Below are 18,842 nucleotides of genomic sequence, written 5' to 3'. Positions count from 1 at the left end.
TATAACTGGACATTATTTTGCAACAGGGTATAGATTGCCAAATAATCTTAAGTTTGGTTACATATTTAGCAGAATCAAACACACTTATCTATTTTTGCCTCATTGGGTTGCTTGAAACGACCTTTTTTTTGTTTCTCCTGTTCCATGGGAGACCTGAACCTGATTTTAAGACTGCAAAGGGATGTGTTGACAGGTGTCATTGAAATGAGACAGCAGAAAAAAAAAAAAGAGTTGTTAAAAAAAATAATTTATTAGCAATCGTGAAAGTACAAAAACAGTGCAATGATATGAGTATCTGAATGTCATATAAATAAATCTGAAAGCAGGAAAGGTCTACACAGATACAAGATCAAGTTACATTTGTATTCTTAGCCGCAGCTTGCACATTAACTGCACAAAGCAAGCAGTGGTAGGCCTTTGCTCTTGAATTCAAGCAGTCACTAAGGTCCCTAATGGTTTGCTTGGTGTACAGTTCATCACTTGGTGTACATTACAATTAACTGCCACGTATACAAAGAAAGAACACAATGGTCTTCATTGACTATAACCATATAGCTAGCTGCCTTTGTGTGGTTTCAATAGAAACTGAGGTACGCACTTCAGTACTTGCAAAATGCCTTTTTACCAGATATATCATGATGGTTACACATTGGAATTTGAAAATCTGACAGTCAATAAGGAGCTACACCTGCTCCAGGTACCATAAACTTCAGCTCCCTTAAAGTGGGAACAACAGGCTACATCCTCACACTTCAGGAAGGCAACATATACAGTACATAACGCAATAGCAATAAGGCCCTTCTGTGAGCTCAACTGGGCATTTTAAAAATGCAGACAATAAAACACTGACAGTCCCTCACATCTCTCAACATTCCTCAACGAGAAGTTCCTCAGAACAATACAGTTTCTTTTTGATCAAACGGAAACCAGTGCTGAGTTTAATTGCTTGTCTCACTGCTGGAGCAGAAGGAGACTTTGTGCTAAAGAGTTCTTGGATTTTGGGCCACAGCCCACCGGATTCTAGCCTCAGCACCAGAGTCAGCTGAAAGGTGGGTACAAGGTAAGGGTCCACAGACAGCTGCGCCATGCTCTCACAGATGCCCCCTTGCTCCACACAGAGGTCAATGAGAGCCCCTCTCAAACCGCAGGGCTCGCTAGCTGCCAAGTGAAGGAGCTCCTGTCCGATGTGCTCCAGAAGTTTCTCCGGGATGAGAAGTTTGGTACATCGTAGGGCGCAGTCTGAGTCTTTGGCTTCTCTCAGGCTTCGTGCAATAAGCTCCACGACTTCTTTCAGGATGGTCTCCTCCATGGGATCATAGAACAGGTCTTCATTAGACGGAGACAGGTCACTGGAGATATCTGACCCTGATGAAGACACACTATGAGTTCAAACTGGAACTGTGCATAAAGATTAAAATCTAATTACCTCTAATGCAGTGTTAAGGATGTCTACAGTGTTATTTACCTGAGTCTGAGAGATCACTCCTGCTGCCGTTGTTGGACCTCGACTCAATGCTGCTGCTGCTGTTGCTGTTTGTAGATGTGCTGAAATCAGTCAGTCTTTGCACCAGTTTGCCCCACGACAGCCTCCTGGGACTGTTGTCCACTGGAGAAGGGGGTAAACTGCCGATATCAGTGGACGCAGAGAGAGTAGGCATGGTTGTCCTTTATGCAGTATTCAACAGTATCAGTTGCTCCTGTGGTCAGCTGTTCAGGAGGAAAAACAACAGATAAGCACTCAAAATCGAAATAAACGACAGTAGTTAACAGGTAAATTAAACATAAAATCAGAAGTTTTAAGGTATGCCTTTCTAAGGAATGTATGAACAAGTTTGCAGGAAGAACATTGTTGTTTTCTAGCAGCTGTACAACTGTTGAAATTAGCTACAACGCGAACAAAAAAGGCAGTCGTAAAAGAATACTTACAACTTAATCGAAAAATGTCGCTGTTTAAGTCCGCTGTCGATGTTTAAAATAGTTCTTTGAATCGTTATTGTCTGCAAAAACAGCCAACTAGTTACTTCAACACCGACAAACACCCCTAGCATCAGCTGCCAAACTCTGCGGTTTATCCTGCAACAATGTTTATATAGGGGCTGTTAGGCCACACCCACCCACAACCAGCCAGCCAATCAGAAAGGGAGGCACGCCATCTGCGCCATATCTTGCCTGGTAACATGCCAGCAGAGAAGGAAGACAAACAGGAGGAGGGGGAGGAGGAAGAGGAGGAGGAGGATTGGGGGGGGCTGGAGTGATGAATAGCAGACCCCAGTGTTATGGAAATGTACAGGGACTTGCCTGGCCTTGCAAGGATCATATTGTATTTCTTTGTTTAATGTTTTTTTTTTGCAAGCATAAATAAATGTTTGTGCTCTATGTGCATTTCTATCACTGAGAGCGGACAAGTCCAGCAGGTCCACGCAGGCAGGCCTCAGCTGGTTCAGTGTTGCAGAACACATTACGTCATCTGTTTTGCTCAACCATTACATCAGAATTTTTCATCTGCCACACAAAGATGCAAAGATCTGCTTATCAACACAATTTGCAGCAGAACACACCAGCCTGGTACAAGGTTAAGTTCAGATAGATGTGTTATTCATCAAAAGGTACAACACACGTTCCTGCATTCGTCCACAAATGGAACAAAAATGAAAACGTGCACAGCAACAGGAACAGTGGTAGAAAGTAACTAAACGTATTTACTGCAGTATTGTACTGCAAATTTATGTTTAGCTTTTTAAATGCAAAGATTATTTTGATAATTGTAATTCATTTTTAATAACTTTGAATTTTGGACTATTGGATGGACAAAAGAAACTCATTGAAATTAGTTTCAAAAGTTTTTCAAGCCAAACAATTTATCATTCAATGGAAAAAACAGCAGATGAGTCCATAATGAAAATAATATCAAGTACATTCAGTACAACAAACCACAGGAAACTAATATCTAATAGTATAACAGTCAAAGGTTCATTTCACTACAGAGAGCTTTAACTTTTAACACAATTCTGATTATACTCATGTACTTTTACATCAGTGGTATTTTCACTTTATCTTGCAAAGGAGCATTTCTACAATGTGGTATCGATACTTTTACTTAAGTAAAGATCTGAATACTTAATCCATCACCAACAGGATTGCACCAGGAGGTTCACTGACACACTATGATTCAATTACATCTTATAAACATTTATTACGGTCACAAAATATGTTTTGGTGCTGTCAAAGTGCTTTAGGGAACAAATATTGCTGCATGGTAGTAAAAGTTAATTTGTTACACCTGTGGTATAAAAGATGGAAAAGGAAAAAAAACAACTATACTGTACATGACACCCTCAATGTTTGCTCAAAGAAATGTTTTTGGAAAGCAGCCAGACATACACTGCATTGCTACACGTGAGGGGGACGGACTGTACTTGATATCAGGGAGGAAGTGAAAGACATAAACACGTGTAGGCACAGTATGTTCTGAGGGGGATGTTGTGAATTAAGAATCAAAAGAAAGTTTCTTTTGTCACATACAAAGAATGTTGTTTAGAGCTCGTGTAAAAACAGACAGCAGTTTCAACGTTGAGAAAACAACTTTATGTGAATTCCTAGAAAGCGTGTGGTAAAATAAACTTTTGAACCCTGAAAAGAAGAATTAGGCTCCAGGTAGGTGTGTCCTGTGACGTTCAGGGCCGTCCTTAGACATTTACACTCAGAACAGCACATTCTGTACGTTCCCACCCCTCATTAGTTTGAAAACATCTGCTCGCTGAGCAAAACAACAAGGTCCCCACATCTCCACAGCAGATAGGTGACACAGCCAAAAATATGTCAGACTTAAGGCTACTCAAGTCACACGAAAACGGGACGTTCTGGCAACAGACAACAAAAAGCAGCACAAAGATTTAGCTGCTTATCTACAACAAAATACAGATCAGCACAGAGGTTTAGGCCAAATATACAGAGAAGCGAACAAACAGCAACTGACCCAAGGAATGTCCAAGTAGGACTTTATTTGCATGCCCTCTTTGTTTCGCTCCAACAGCACTTGGAGCGAGCAGCTATGAAATCCCACAGAGAAGTCAGACTGAGAAGGCAGCAGGTTTTGAGATTTATGAGTTACAGGGCAGCCATGTAGAAATACAATGCCTCACTTCAAGGGATTTATTACATTACTTAAAATATCCTTTCCCTTAACGCTGAGGCTAAGAGCAGAGTGGACTGGAAAAACACTTTAATCAGCCTAAAAGTTACAAAATTTTGATCGGTTCATCATTATTATATAACAAGGAGATTTATGTCAACAGGATTTTATTTTAGTATACTGGGTAAAATACAACAAGTTGTTTTAAAAAAGCAAACCATGCTCACATAATAATAAAAGTGGTAAAAACAATAATACATCTCACATTCAGTATCTCCAGGTAATATTTCACACTTAAATATAGAATAAAATCAGAACAAAGTATGAACGAATAATAATATATGGACTCAAATAAACAATCTCCTTCTGTTTGGCTGTTTTATTAAGCAAAGGCATCTGGATCTCTTTATTTAAGATGGTGTAAATCCCAACAGCTGTTCAATTGGTTTGTACCGCCACTCATCTGCTTCCAGCTCCTCCACCAAGCTCGCAAGTTTCTCCATTCGGGATACTTGCTGATCTGGGAAAAGAAAAAAAACCCACTCAGCTGTTACTTTACTTACAGTTATTAGGATTCCAGCTTTTCACGGATCAGACAAAGCAAACTTATTTTTACATATGCAAATGCTGACTTACCATGTTTAACCTGTTTGAGCGTGGAGGCAACTTGGTAGCTGAATACAGACTCACATAAAAATCTGTCAGAGCCATCTAAAAGAATCAAAAAGGCAAAATAAGAAGGTGATCATTTATTCACAAGACATAACTGTGTTTACTAGGCTAAAAGAAAATGTCAAAATGGAGCTTTCAAGCTACTCCAGAAAAATGATATTATGCAAATTTTACAAATTATGTAAAATAAAAAAATAACAGAGGAACAGCCTGAGAACTTCTGCATCCCTGCAGTCCTATTCATCATTAGTGTATCTGTGCTTAACTTTGCTGTACGCTGTGCTTCTATACACAAGTAAAACTAACCACATTAATTAATGTAACTTGAGCTAAACAGGCAACAAAGTATTAGTACAGAGCCTGATGGCCATTTGCTCCCATACATAAATCATCTCTGGGAAAGTAATAAAGTCCAGTAGGGTAAAGCAGGAAATTACAAGACACTACCACTAAACCAATGTTACATTCGGACATATGTTATATCTTTGAGTACATATGGGAATTCAGTCAAAACAAAAGGATACAAGCTTTGTGACTTCTTGGCAGCCCCAGGCGGTGCCATTCATCTCATCATCAGTTTTACATGAGACTTTTGCATTGATGAAAAAGATTTGCTGGTCATTTTGACATTTCTAGCTTCCTCAGAGACTGGATATTAAAATATGCTAAAACTAATATTCTTAATAATTTTTTAAGTTTCTTAATCAAAAGATGGCAGCCAGTAGTAATATTTTGTATGATGCACGAAAAAAAAAAATACATTGTCACATATGAGAATAGAAATCAGTTCAATAGACATTAATTAACTTGACTAACACAGCCTTTAACTGCATTATAAAAGGAAAGCCATCTTTGTTGACTGGACCAACCTTCCCAGGGATTTTACTATTTATTAAAACAATGCATAAAATTATGTTTTTGATTCAGCTGGATAGAAGAGTCGGGAAATAACTTTAAAACAGCCTGGAAGAACCTGCCTGGTTGTTATCTGAATGTAAACTTCACTGCACAAGCCTCAAATGTCAGTAAAAACAATGGCTGCATGAGGGCCAGACTGTCTGGGACTAACTAAACACTTCTTTCTCAATGTAAATGACCTAAAGCAATGTGTTGCACAATAGCGAGAATATATGATTATCCTTGAAGGGACAGATAAAGACAGATGCTTTTAGCTCTGTGCTTTATCTTACCTTCCATCATTTCACCTGCGCCTTTAGGATATGTGTACAGGACTTTCCTAGGAGGGATGAGCTCTGAAGCACTGAACCCCGAGCCTGTTACCGAGCTGCCGCTCACGCCTCCCGCAGAAGAAGACGAGGAAGACGCAGCCATTGCCTTCAGAAACTTAAAAACACACCAACAAAACACAACAATTGTCACCGCTATAAACTGTGAGGCATAATTACAGAATGGAGGGATCGTATTTTATAATCACGAAAGCAGTTAACCTTAGCCATCATACGAAAGCTAAGATTAGTAACGCTAAATTTCTATTTCCGAGCCTTAGGATCACTCTGACAAGTTAGCTCAACTGCTAGCAAAAGAGCTAACTATCCTGCTGACACCAATGACGGCAAAGACCATGTACCATTCATGTTACTAGATATAAGATTGGAAAGAGCTATCATTTATCCAACAATATAACTTACCGTCGATTTGCTTGTAAATCGATAACGACTTTAAATACGCAAAATTGGTTCTGTTGTTTGTTTATATGTCTTGCCACTGGTTTACGACAAAGACGGCACTTTACGTTTCATGCGACGGCATTCTTACGACAGATTTTAAACAAATAGGGACTGGATGGCTCGCCTCGTTCATGCACACGACGGTCGTTCATTTTCGGTTGTAGATCTACTAAACATTAATTGCGCTCCCCCACCGTGTGCCGTAAAGCAGGGAAAGGGAACCGTCAACGTCAACTAATATACTGTGAGCAAGTAGCTAGCATCGGCTAAATAAGTTTTTTAAAAAGCTATATACAGGCTAATTAACACCAGTTAAACAGCTAGCGAGCTATCGGAATATTTATCTATGTAGTTAGATTAGCTTCGGTTTAGCTAACGTAAGCTAGTTAACATGGAGGTTTTACGTCCATCACTTATCAATATAAAAGGAAGAATATACCGAAGGAATATCATTAAAGAGGAACAGTATGAGGAAGAAGAAAACTTCTCCTACACGGGACCACCAGGTAGGTTGACTCCCGTTAGGGATGAACTTCTCATCTATTATAGTTATTTGTATAAAGTCTAAGACTGTGCTGCCAGCCTGTTTTCACAGTGTCTTGAAGGGCAAGCAATAATATATTTATATGTTGGTGGTTTACCCTTTAAGAGAGTGAATACCTTGCAGAAGATGAAACCTGTGATTCCTACTGCATTGAACAGACTGATAAAGGATTCCGGTGTGCCATTGATGTCCCAAGTGTTCTATACAAGTGAGTTGTCTAAAACTTTAAAATGCATGCAGTGTTTTACTTCTAAGATGTATAATGAGGGCCTGTGTTTCTTTGTCTGCTAAATTGTTCTACAGATACATCATTGGGAAAAAAGGAGATACACGCAGACGTCTGGAGTTTGATACAAAGACATCTATCAGCATCCCAAAACAAGGAGTGGAAGGTCAAGTCGGTGAGGAAAAAGAGCATCATAATACATGTTAGAGAGTACTCTCAGAAACAAAATGTTTTCTTGACTTTCTTCCTTTGCCTGACAGTCATCACAGGTTCTCATAGGGCTGCAGTGTCATCTGCAGTCACACGAGTTGAGCTACTCGTTGAGAGTTTCCGTAAAAAGCAGCCTTTCACGCACTTCCTGTCGTTCCCTCTGAATGATCCCAAAATTCAAGAAGGATTCCTGAAATTTAAAAAAGAGGTGTTACAACAGTGTTCACAGGTACTGTAGAAAAAAACGTAAATATACATGACATGGGCATGTGGGCATGTATTGTTTAAGATCATCAGGACATTATGTCATTGATAAACTTTGCATTCACATTTCGATGTTGTCTGATGTGTAGGATCATGGAGTGGAGGAAAGCATCTTTCAAAACCCTGCAAAGCTTCACCTGACAATTGGCACCTTGTCTCTTTTAAATGACATGGAAGTGAGAAAAGCATGTGAGGCCCTTCAAGAGTGTCAAAATTCCATGAGGTATGCACCAGATTTTAACTGTATAACGACACACAGACTTAATTTCAGATGTTACTTAGTCCTTTGTGCCATAGACACACACATCGATCAGCCACGCTGTTGCACTGGGAGACATGTTCCCTCATTACAATGATAGACTGTAGTTTATTCTTATACACCATTCTGCTGCTGTAAATACTCACCAGCACGCCTAATTCAAGGCAGAAAATAGGTCATCAACAAATGCAATGTTTATTGCTGTTTGACTAATGTTCGCTAAAAGCTACAGGCTCTAATTGTAGTTGTATATTATTGAGCTTCTTTTTTTTTTTTTTTTTAAATGAAAGCATATGTCCGTGACCCAAAAAGATTAAGGCCTTCATTTTTATTGATGGGACTCTGGGCTTAGGGCCACAAATAGGCTGGGTGAGTTGCATAGTACTCAGAAATGAATACATTTCTATTAATACAATTTTTTGACAATAGGAAAATATAGAATAACACCAGCCTTGTTCTTCACTAACTAATGAGTGTGTGTAGATTAGGTTTGATGTCTGAAAACAACATACAGAAAAAAGATAATATTAAATTCTGATGGTAACCCTGATTTGGAAATCTGATGTGCCAGGTGACTCACTGCAAACTGCTTTTTGCTGCCACCAGGGACCTCACAGAAGGAAAACCTCTGCCACTAGAGGTGACAGGTATAGAGTACATGAATGATGACCCAGCCATGGTGGACGTCTTGTATGCCAAAGTCAATGTGAAAGACAGATCTGACAAGTGAGTGGATCAGTAACAAATCTTATGAAAAACTGAATAAATCTGTAAAACTGACACCTAAAAATCTAAAAGTTTTTACTCTGATGAAATCTTTTTAAACGTCGCTGGTCTTCAGGTTGCAGGTGATTGCGGACCGGCTGGTGGAGCACTTTGTGTCAGCAGGACTGATGGTCAAAGAGTGGGACAGAGTGAAGCTGCACGGCACCGTGATGAACACTCTGTTCAGGAAGGATTCCACAGGTAAAGACATTACACACATATGGTGTGCTAAGCAGCACATTGGTAGCTCATGCCCTTATCCTGTTTGCCAATGTCCCCTCCTTATCTTTTGGCTCAGACCTGAACTGCAGTGCCGACAAAGCTGAAACTTGAACAATTCCAACAACAAATTTCAGAATATAATCATGAGGCAGCTAGTTTTCTGTTTGGCCACAGCTCTGTTTACGTGCACCAAGCAGCGTGTTTTGCAAGTGCTCTGACAATGGCTTCATTCATTTTAGCCGTGGATAAAGTCCAGCCCCAGTTCTCTAATTTGTACTGAGCTGACCAACAACACAGCACAAGTGAGGGGCTGTGTCACTGCTGACAATGTTTGCCAGCATGCAGATGAATCCTATTACAATACAGTGTTTTTTTTCTTTTCACTAGTCTCTGTTTCACAAACTAAAGGACCTTTATTGTCAACTTAAGCACCCTGTGAACATGTTTCTTTGCTCAAAGGATTAACTATATTCACATCACTTTGTCACTCTGGTGTTTTTCCAGTTGAAGACAGGGACGGCCCAGGAAGACAAACCATGAGTGAAAGAGAGGCTTTTGATGCCAGAAACATATTACAGGTTAGAGGAAATTTACTCCTGTCTGTCCCTTTTGAATACTGCTGAGCTGCAAACATTCAGGCTTGTGCTCACACATGAGGATTTTTTAGCTGTTTTTAGCAATAATCTCAGTGAAAAACACAAATATAGGCCTGTTTAAAATTTTGTTCAATACATTTCAAGTCAGCTTCATACCCTTTTTCTTATCATTTTTGGTTACAATTTGAAAAATAATTCTACTATAAGATGTGGAAATGAGCAAGCTCATGATCAGTGTATTTAGGCGCCTGCACTGATGCAACACTATCTGCAAATTCAACTGTGGCTGACACTCCCACAGCGTTTGGAATCTCATTGGGACGTTAAAACTTGCTATTTTAATGGGTTTTAAAATAGAGACATTTCGGTCTTATGGGAGGAACAGGATAATCAGGTTCTTTTCAGGGACAGACTCAGTGCCATCAACAAGTAACAAGCAAAAGATGTTATGATTTCAGGCTGGTACTGAATGATTATGTTCCCAGAAAAGCTACAATAACAAGAATAATAATAATTACAATAATTAGACATTTAGCCACCTGTGGGTGGAACTGATTGACCTCTTACATTATGAACAACAACACTGCATGTGATTCCAATAAAAATTGTAAGACAAATGTTCTTTGATGTAGGTCACAAACTAGTTACATCCTGGTCATTTAAGACTTATCTTCAAGAACATAAAAACTCAGAATTATGATTTTTTTTTTTTAACTAGACAGTATTTGTAGTTAAACTAACATTTAACTACAAATACTTAAGCGTAGGGTGCTAAAAATGTTTTAAGCTAAAGATTGTATTGATTAAAGCTGTTACTTATGAGAAAAAAGAATCTGCATATGTGGCACAAAGAGGAGAGTTTTGGTGGAATAAATGTAATATTTAGATGTAGTTTCTTTGAGTGACAAATGAAATGTGACAGATGAAACTGCATATTAAAAAACTCCTTCCTTCCCTCTCTGGTCTTTGTTTAAATAACAACCTCCTTGACCTTTTTTTCTATGAAAATGACAGCGAGTGCTTAGTGAAGTGTTGGTTTGGCCATAACCATGGTAACACCATGTTTGTGACTGACAGCTAACTTTTCTGAATTATTAAGTGCTTTGTTATTGGGGATGTGGATTCATTGTGATGCAAAATAATCTATACCAATGTTTTTGCTGAGGTTTTTATTACATTCTTTTGCTGTTTTCATTGCAGAAATTTGGCGCTCATCATTTTGGAGAGTTTGAGCTGAATACCGTCCTGTTGTCCCAGAGATATTCGGCTGATTGTACAGGTTACTACACCTCTGCAGGGAGCATCACCTTCCAGTGAGAATCACCTTGACTGAGCGTATTCTGAGGTGGGAAATTAAAGAGGAAATTATAATAATAGTAATGAGTTTGTGGAATAGCAGATCATTGAAGAAGACTTGATGCTGTTGTCCAGCAGGTGGCAGCGGAGGGTTTTATTTGAGTAGTTAACCCCTGTATCTGAGCTAAACTCTTTGTTTTCTAAAACCACTTGGGAACAGTTTCAGGAGAAAAATGAAATGATCAGAGCACAGAGTGATTGAAGCTGAGGACTAAAGCTCAGTCAGAAGTAGACGCATGCATCGCAAACCTCTCTGAAATGCTGTAACTAGTCAAGTTTTTGTACTTCAGTCTCCAGACGAGTGCTTCTCTCAGGGAATCTGAGTCAGACAACATCAAAGTAAATGAGACAAAATGCATTTTAATAGAAGAGGATATCAGAAGAGTACGTGGAGAAACTTAACACCACTAAATACTTTTGTCTGGATTTTGAAAGCAGAATCATTTACTTTTTCAAGACTTGTGTTTTTTGCCGTAGGAGAGCAGATTGTCACAGATTGGCCCAGGGAATGTGACAAGTAGAGAGTCCGTGAAAGAGATTTTACATAAAACAAGAAATGTTTATTAATATTTAAGTCAAAACAAACCAAAAGATGATAATGCAGAGCAGATGCCAGCTGCCAGACAGTGAACCCATGGGCCCATCTTTTATAGCCTAACAGCCTGCGTGAGCTTAATCAGCTGATGAGCCTCCCATGTCAGCCAATTGCCCACTGAGGGTGCCAGGACAGCCTCCAAAACAGCAGGAGGAGCGTCTCAAAGATGATTGACTTTGTGCATGAAATTATATTGCAGCTGATAGAAATTCAGATAAGAGTGGGTCTCTGGATTTAGCTCAGTCTTGCGCTAGGATTGGGTTGTCTTCAGAGTTGTGTTGTAACCTATTGTTGAATCACATTGTATCCATTTAATATGATTTGTTACTTTATACTTCTACTCCACTACATTTCAGGGGCAAATACTGTTCTTTTGGCTCCACTTCTTTTATATATTGGATATAATTTAAGATTGTATGTAGAAAATATGTGATTACCGGTAACTGAAATACTCTGACATACTGTTATTGTTTTAACCTCCCAATGGTACATAAGGTAGTTACAATTAGCTTTGCCTCGTTTATGCCTGAATCAAAAATTGTTAACAAAAGTAGAAATATAATCCATTTAATAATAGACTTTGAAAGGCTGGAAGTCAGTATAAACGGCCTGTTCTTAATAATTCAAGCAGTCTTTCTGCACAGTCTTACCTCTCAAACATAAGAGCTGAAAGTGTTGACCAAAGTTACTTCAGCAAACCCAAGCTGCACTGTTGTAAGAAGCTTAGACTTAACCAGCAGATTGTGAGACTTTCACTTTCAACAATCACTTTCATGATTCAGTAAATATGAAACTGACAAAGAAAAGTCAGAAAAATAGGGTCAAAATAAATCTAAATAAAACTTAAAAAAACAACAAAAAAAGCTTTCATAGCTTTCTCTGCATTCTGGTTGACTTTCACCTTAATCTGGCCTCATCTACTCACTGTTGGAAGTCAGAAACAAGTATTATCCACTTCCTTTCATCTCACTGCCTCATGAATGTGTTTATGCATCACTGACATGATTTATTACACCAGTCTGAGCTTTTTTATCAGTGCCCTTCCCACACGAACCACAACCTTGTTCCCACTCCCGTCTGTCGAGTGTGTCTGTGAATACAGACATTGGACGCAGAGCTCGGCCACTTGCTTTTACCATGCTTTTACTTGCTCTTTTGTTCAGCCCTCCCCTCAGCTTTCGATACTCTCTGCTTGGCATGCAGGAGGGCGATCGCAGAATGGCCAAAAGTTACACTGATGAAAACTGAGGGTGCTTTCTGTTTGTCAGCTCTGCCATCCCATGCTGTCCACCCTCCCATTTCAGCGGTGGCGTGACTTATCTTCTTTCTTTCTTTTTTTTTTTCCCCTCCTGTCCTCCTGGAGCCATGTCAACAGACGCCATTAGCTAGGGACATGCAAATTGTGTCAGCCAGCTGAACTGTCCATGCATTGACTGGGACATAAAATGTGCCTTTTTGGACTTAGGAAAGAAGTCTAATTAGCCACTCCCTGACTCCTGAGAGTGTGCTTGTTAGTGAGTTAGGAGTACACATCCAACATAACATCACTTTCAGGTAGCAGATACAGTGGGGGTTTTGGGAATTGCTAATGCTATCGCTCATAAGCACACAGAGGGGGTGAAAGAAGAGGATGATTGTTTCTTTTGGCAGGGACATGATTAAAGATGCGTTGGGCAGATGTCCTCAGTAATGATGGCACTGAAAACACATGTGAAGGAACATACTTCACCCAGACAGTCTCACACACTTGTGGCATTTAATTTGTCATTGTTTCAGCATGAGATGTTCGATTCTGCTGCATATTCCAGGAACATATTGGATTAGGGCTTGATGGTGTTAGAACAGAATATTTTGCATTACTTCCTTCTTAATGTTTCATCTTATTTTAGCGTTTATGGACAACCTACTTTTTTCACGTGCATTTCCATTTGCGCAGCAGAAGGTGAGAGAGTGAGGAGAGATTGTCGGATATTAATCGATTGCAGATGGCATTGATCTCTCAAATAGGTCACCAAATATACTTTGGTGGCTGTTAATATAGCTGGGTGGCCCGCCCAACTGAAGTCTGTATGGGGAAGAAGTAAGAAGACATGAATATCACAATCTCTGATCGACGATGATGCCTTCAAGATCGATCACCATCTAAAATCATCAAGGTTAGGATCGTGAATTGGATTCACTGTTGACAAGTCGTATGTGTGTGGGTGAGGATGCTTATATTTTTCTGTTCCCGTCACATCTCTCGCCCTAATTAGTCATCTCTGTGCTTCCTGCTGTGGAAACTTCCAACGTGACCCTTGAGATTTCGAGACTAGCATGTGTCCCTTTCAATAAGCCGGATAAATGAGACCTCAGTGTCTGCTTGTGTTACTCCAGATTTGTTTCCTCTGTGGATCTGCGTCCTTATTGCTGAAGATCTGAGGTGACACAGGAGCTGCGTTTCAATTAAAATGTTAAACAGTTTTTGTCTTTGCAGCCACGTGTGCCAGACATGTGCTTGTTTACATCCACTGATGAGTCACACAGGCTGTATGTTTAGAAGACCGGTTCAGTACACCCACTGAAAACAAGCCTTTGCCATGTGAAATCAGTTGATTAAAAACTTATTTTCCAACTCATTTATCTTTCCTGTATAGAAAGGAAACGCTGTCATTTTTCAAAAGATGGGAAAGCAATGAAATGCCTTTGATAACACCAGACTTACACTGAACCTTTCAGTTATGAGAATTCATATCATGTTTGGTGACTGAAGTCTTGTGTTATCTCAACCAAGTATTGTTTAGGCCCCAGTTCAATTTGCATTTAATTTAATTTCATGTCAGATTTCAAAGTAGCCACGTTCTCATGCAGAGGCTGTTTGAAATGGGTCTTATTTGATCAGTGTCAAACTATTTTGCACAATTTGGGTTTTGATATTCAGAATCGCGCTATGCAATTTTTCAAAGTATAATTAGAAATTAAGCTTTCACTTAGGAGAGCTGGCATTAACATCTGCTTGGGAAAAATGTTTGACAGACGTGACCTTTTTAATATAGTAGATATATTTGATTTGCATACTTGGAGTAATTATTAACACACAGGAAACTGATTAACCACCCAATTACTCTTTAGGTCATGTGAGGTGAGTTTTACCTATGTTGGTCTTAAAGCACGAATGTTGATCAGGTGCATGTTAACAGAGCGATAGAAACGAATACTTTGAACCCAATTCAGTTAGCAGAAAGGATCAACTTGACAGCAAGGGAAGCACTGAGATGACATTTCAGTAGGCAACATCACACTCTTGGTGTCATGTTTTTCCCGTTAACAAGTTTGAATCATTAAGTTTGTTTTATGAAGGTCTTTTGATTGATCAAACAATGCACAAGAAGGTACGCAGATGATCTATAAATGATCCTGCTAGACAAAGAATCTTTCAGATTGGCTGTGCTTAGTGGTGAAATATGACAGCGTGCCTTCCTTTGATTTTTCCTTTATGTTGAATGTGACTCTCCGGTTGAATGTCACCGCCGTTTGAATTTCACACTAATCACTCTGTCACTAATGGGCACGGGCGGCCTTGATGGACAGCCAAGAAAAGAGTATTTGAAATGTCTAATCTGTGTCTCCAGCAAGAAGGCAGGTGATCCCTGCAGCAGCTCTTTATCATTCGAAGTGCTGAGTGTGGAGGCTGCCTGCAGCTGTCCACGTCTGTTTACTGCTGGAGGCTTTCACACGGGGAAGAGAGACACAAAGCCAAGTGTGTTTGAACCACAGGAAGTCATTCAGAGCTCCTGTTGATGTCCAAAATAAAACTTTAAAATCAGGCCTTAACAAAATTTCATCATTGATTAACCTCTATTCCTTTTTCAAATAACTGTTCAATCTATATGGTGTCAGAAACATTGAAAATTACCAATAATAGTTTAACAGAACTAAAGGTGAGCTCACTTGTTTTGTCATTTTGTTTGTTGCTACTTGTCAAATACAAACCCAATAGTCATTCTGTTTTTAGCTCTGTTTTTGTTCTCCACCAGCTCCTGACAGAAATATCCATTTGTTTAGCTGCTAAAGTTTCTGCTACCTTCACTAGTTAGTTACTAAGTTTGTTATCCTTCTCTTTAGTGTTGAACATACATGGGTTTATCAGGGGAAAATACAGCCTACGGTGACTTGAAATGACCCACAGCGGTGAGAGTGAACCATAGCAGTAAAATGTAGCAAAAACAAAAGCAATTAGCTGATAGATGCTACATAACTGATGAAATTTCAAATACATAAATGATGGAATAAAATCTTTTCTGTCTCTGGATTAATTTTTTTCAACAAGAAGGCTCAGATGATCAATTTTGACTTAATGTACATAAGTTGAGATTCAGTGCTGTAAACTTTCTCCTGACTTACATTCAAATATTTTATCCGTCCACTCCAAAGTGTTGAAGTGTGAAATCCCTTCATGCAGCACTTGACGCTGTTTCTTATCGCTATAATGCTGAGTGAAATTGATGGGGATTTAAACTAAAAATAAATCATCTACTGAGACTGAGCCGCTCTATCTGTTGTGTACATTTAATTGAAAAAGGTGCTGCACTCTCTTCCACCCCTGCTGCAGCTGCCCCGCAGTGCAAAACAGCAGCCACCAGCAGTACTTTCCTGGCTACAGCGAACTGCTGTCAGACTGCTCTCAACTAACTTTGCACTTTTAATAGCTGTGTGACCCAGTTTGAATCCAATTGAATTAGATCTATACGCGTTTATAGCAGCTCCACTTACAGCTGTAAGTCACTTGAGATTACTTATTAAATGCCTCTCAACATGGTTTATTCTCTCCTCAACTTTTAAAATAACTTCTTTTGATGGTTCTACTATCCAGGAACTTACTTTCAGGCCACTTTTTCCCTTTTCATGTGCATTTTTCTGTGGCAGCACCTATCACAGGCAGTGACTGCCTCACAAACAAACATCTTGCAGCTGTTGGAGGAGAAATGCAGTAGCAGAATTTATTATTGTGTTTGTCGTGCCATAAATATTTTATGCTTTAATGTGCAGGCTTGTAGTCAAAAATAACAGCATATGGATGAAACATGCACAATATTTACAAAACAATAAAAAAAAGGAAGTTACAATAATAGGAGAGTAAACGTTGTTACATATCTGATGCAGCACATTATGCTTAAACCATTAACATTTTAAGTTTACTGTTAGTGTTTCTGCTGTCTTTGCCTTGATTTACTGACTAAGTAAATTAAAATTTAAAATATACAGGGTGTCGTCTCACATTTTCTGACATTATGTGGGCATTTGAATATGAACTGCTTGTAGTGTCAGGGTGGCTGCAGAGTGCTTTAGTAGTAGATTATTCTATTATTTGAGAAATTGAATCGACAATAGTCACTGTCGTTTATGAGGGTTTAAGTCACCAGTTCCCTCATGATACAAGATTATATCCATTCTTTAGACAATGATAGTTTTGCTGATGTCACAAAGTCTGCCACAATATGATTTTGATTCGATTTAATTCAAGGTCCTGCGATCAATATTAGATGATATCTTAAGCTGAGGAAGCCACAGTTTTCTGCTTTTGGTCATAAAGGAAAATAAAACAGGTATGTGAAGTACAGTTTCAAAATTTAATTTAAAAATTAAGGCATATCTTTAAGATGATGATCAGGATCAAATGTTTTAACTTTGCATCAGTGATACTAAATCACTGATCACTGAACTGATGGACGGATTGTCACTCCACTGATCATTTAAGCCTTTTACTTTGGCCATGTTTTTCAGCAAAACAAGTTATCATGATGATATCATCTTGGACTTTGATTTTTCACTGCTTTCTGACATTTTATCTAAATAAATAATGTATTAATTCATCAGAAATGTAATCAATAGAGATTTTTTTTAGTTGCAGTCCTAGGATGTTTTTTATTGATCGCCGTTCATGTGTTTCAGGTGATCGATGAAGTCGGCAGGATGGAAAGCGTTCTGGCCGGAGAAGAAACCATCAGATGGGGAACACGAATGGACTCGCAGCGAAGTGTTGTTGAATCTTTTGTTTAAATCACTTGGGAAAATTAGCATCTGTTTGGGTTGTGTTTTCTCTCACGGTGGCAGGATGTTCTTCATTTTAACATTCTGTTTTTATTTGGCAGGAATAAATAAATGTAAAGCATCCATCCATGACCTGTTTCGGTTAATTGTGTACCAGGAATTCCTGAGGCTGTCCTCACACCTTTGTTAGATCAAATGAGAATATGTACGACCACAGTAAGCAGACCAGTTCTTGTCGGGCCTTGCGAGACAGAAAAAGATTACACGTTTGTAGATGAATAACCCTTTATATTTTGCTGCTTTCAGTGTTGTCTGATGTAATTCAAATAAGCTTTTTTTTTCACCCTTAACTCCTTTCGTGTAAGCTGAAGATGCTTGGTGAACAGGATAGATAACTTTATCAACATCTGCCTAGAAAGGAAGAAGTGGAACTGATGACATCAGTTAATCTCTTTACAATTAAAAGCACTCTTCCATAGCGTGGCTCTGACATGTAGAGAAGAGGGTGTTAAGCAAGTTGTTTGGAGCTGCTTTCGTGTTTAAAATATAAGAGTCTGCACATTTCTGCCTTTGACAACATGTACAAGTTCAATCAGGCGATACAAAAATTAATGAATAAAATCAACTTAAGCCTTAATACCAGGATTAGCAGTAAAGATAAGTAGCTGATTGAGCTTGGCTTTTTAAATCTAGTGTGGTTCCCCATTTCTCAGGTCGCCTGCCTCAGAGGGGCAGGAGACTTGTAGCTGGATGCCAACAAGACCATCTGAGGTGTTAAAATGTGACTTAATTTCATCTCGTCTGAGGTTATTCTCCACTGTGATCAAGACTAGCTGGGAGGCACAAATTCTCACTTAGTAAATTGAGAAGTGAATCCATTTATCAGGGCGTTCCCAATAACCAGGTGTGATCTAAATTGAACATTTAGGCGGTGATCTGTGGTTGTGACTGTTGTATTTAAAGAGATGACCAGCTCGTAGCTGAACTTATTAATCTGTTTTGAGGAATTGAATGTCATCAGTAAAACACAGACAAGCTAGAGAATCATTTTTTGCCTGTCCCACATGTACAGTACGTATAAAAATGGTTTTCTGTGATTACTAGCCCTTCAGGGATCCTGGTCACCATGCAGTGACTTCAGATATCGATGGAGCAGAAGAGCTCTCTGCAATTAAAAAGGAAACAGATCCTTAGAGTCTTCTCATCCCTAAAAGTTAGGTCGTTAAAAAATAACCCACTCAAAGCTTTCATCTTTGTGCTGTGCTGTTGCCGTTCTTACACGT

The 18,842-nt window shown here is 39.1% G+C and overlaps 3 protein-coding genes across 3 annotated transcripts; 1 reads left to right on the top strand and 2 right to left on the bottom strand.

Moving 5' to 3' along the window:
• Positions 1–229: 229 nt before the first annotated feature.
• ddit4 (DNA-damage-inducible transcript 4) lies at positions 230–2,085 on the bottom strand. Its single transcript, XM_046376798.1, has 3 exons — positions 1,927–2,085; positions 1,466–1,707; positions 230–1,365 (listed from the first exon to the last, which is right to left on the bottom strand). The coding sequence occupies exons 2-3, from the start codon at positions 1,656–1,658 to the stop codon at positions 866–868; spliced, it is 693 nt and encodes a 230-aa protein (XP_046232754.1). The 5' UTR covers positions 1,659–1,707; positions 1,927–2,085; the 3' UTR covers positions 230–865.
• Positions 2,086–4,282: 2,197 nt separating this feature from the next.
• On the bottom strand, positions 4,283–6,607 carry anapc16 (anaphase promoting complex subunit 16). The gene is made up of 4 exons (XM_046377006.1): positions 6,454–6,607; positions 5,995–6,148; positions 4,769–4,843; positions 4,283–4,652 (listed from the first exon to the last, which is right to left on the bottom strand). Exons 2-4 carry the CDS (start codon positions 6,134–6,136, stop codon positions 4,543–4,545), a joined length of 327 nt encoding a protein of 108 aa, XP_046232962.1. The 5' UTR covers positions 6,137–6,148; positions 6,454–6,607; the 3' UTR covers positions 4,283–4,542.
• An 89-nt stretch (positions 6,608–6,696) lies between these two features.
• On the top strand, positions 6,697–17,690 carry ascc1 (activating signal cointegrator 1 complex subunit 1). Its single transcript, XM_046377005.1, has 11 exons — positions 6,697–6,998; positions 7,142–7,244; positions 7,340–7,437; positions 7,523–7,701; positions 7,826–7,959; positions 8,602–8,721; positions 8,837–8,961; positions 9,487–9,560; positions 10,779–10,923; positions 17,461–17,533; positions 17,580–17,690. The coding sequence occupies exons 1-9, from the start codon at positions 6,884–6,886 to the stop codon at positions 10,893–10,895; spliced, it is 1,065 nt and encodes a 354-aa protein (XP_046232961.1). The 5' UTR covers positions 6,697–6,883; the 3' UTR covers positions 10,896–10,923; positions 17,461–17,533; positions 17,580–17,690.
• The last annotated feature ends 1,152 nt before the right edge of the window (positions 17,691–18,842 follow it).

This window comes from Scatophagus argus, chromosome 21, assembly GCF_020382885.2.
Source record: "Scatophagus argus isolate fScaArg1 chromosome 21, fScaArg1.pri, whole genome shotgun sequence".
NCBI lineage: Eukaryota > Metazoa > Chordata > Actinopteri > Scatophagidae > Scatophagus > Scatophagus argus.
The sequence above is the reverse complement of the archived record's forward strand: the minus strand, read 5'-3'. Positions and strand labels throughout refer to the sequence as shown.

Bases quoted from the DNA above. Each gene is read 5' to 3' on its own strand.
- ascc1 (XM_046377005.1), top strand. From the start codon at position 6,884: ATGGAGGTTTTACGTCCATCACTTATCAATATAAAAGGAAGAATATAC. The intron at 7,438-7,522 runs GTGAGGAAAAAG...TTTGCCTGACAG, and splicing joins AGGAGTGGAAGGTCAAGTCG to TCATCACAGGTTCTCATAGG. The intron at 9,561-10,778 runs GTTAGAGGAAAT...TTTTCATTGCAG, and splicing joins ATGCCAGAAACATATTACAG to AAATTTGGCGCTCATCATTT.
- anapc16 (XM_046377006.1), bottom strand. From the start codon at position 6,136: ATGGCTGCGTCTTCCTCGTCTTCTTCTGCGGGAGGCGTGAGCGGCAGC. The intron at 4,844-5,994 runs GTAAGATAAAGC...TGATTCTTTTAG, and splicing joins CGCAGGTGAAATGATGGAAG to ATGGCTCTGACAGATTTTTA. The intron at 4,653-4,768 runs GTAAGTCAGCAT...TTCTTTTCCCAG, and splicing joins GCTCAAACAGGTTAAACATG to ATCAGCAAGTATCCCGAATG.
- ddit4 (XM_046376798.1), bottom strand. From the start codon at position 1,658: ATGCCTACTCTCTCTGCGTCCACTGATATCGGCAGTTTACCCCCTTCT. The intron at 1,366-1,465 runs GTAAATAACACT...TGTCTTCATCAG, and splicing joins GAGTGATCTCTCAGACTCAG to GGTCAGATATCTCCAGTGAC.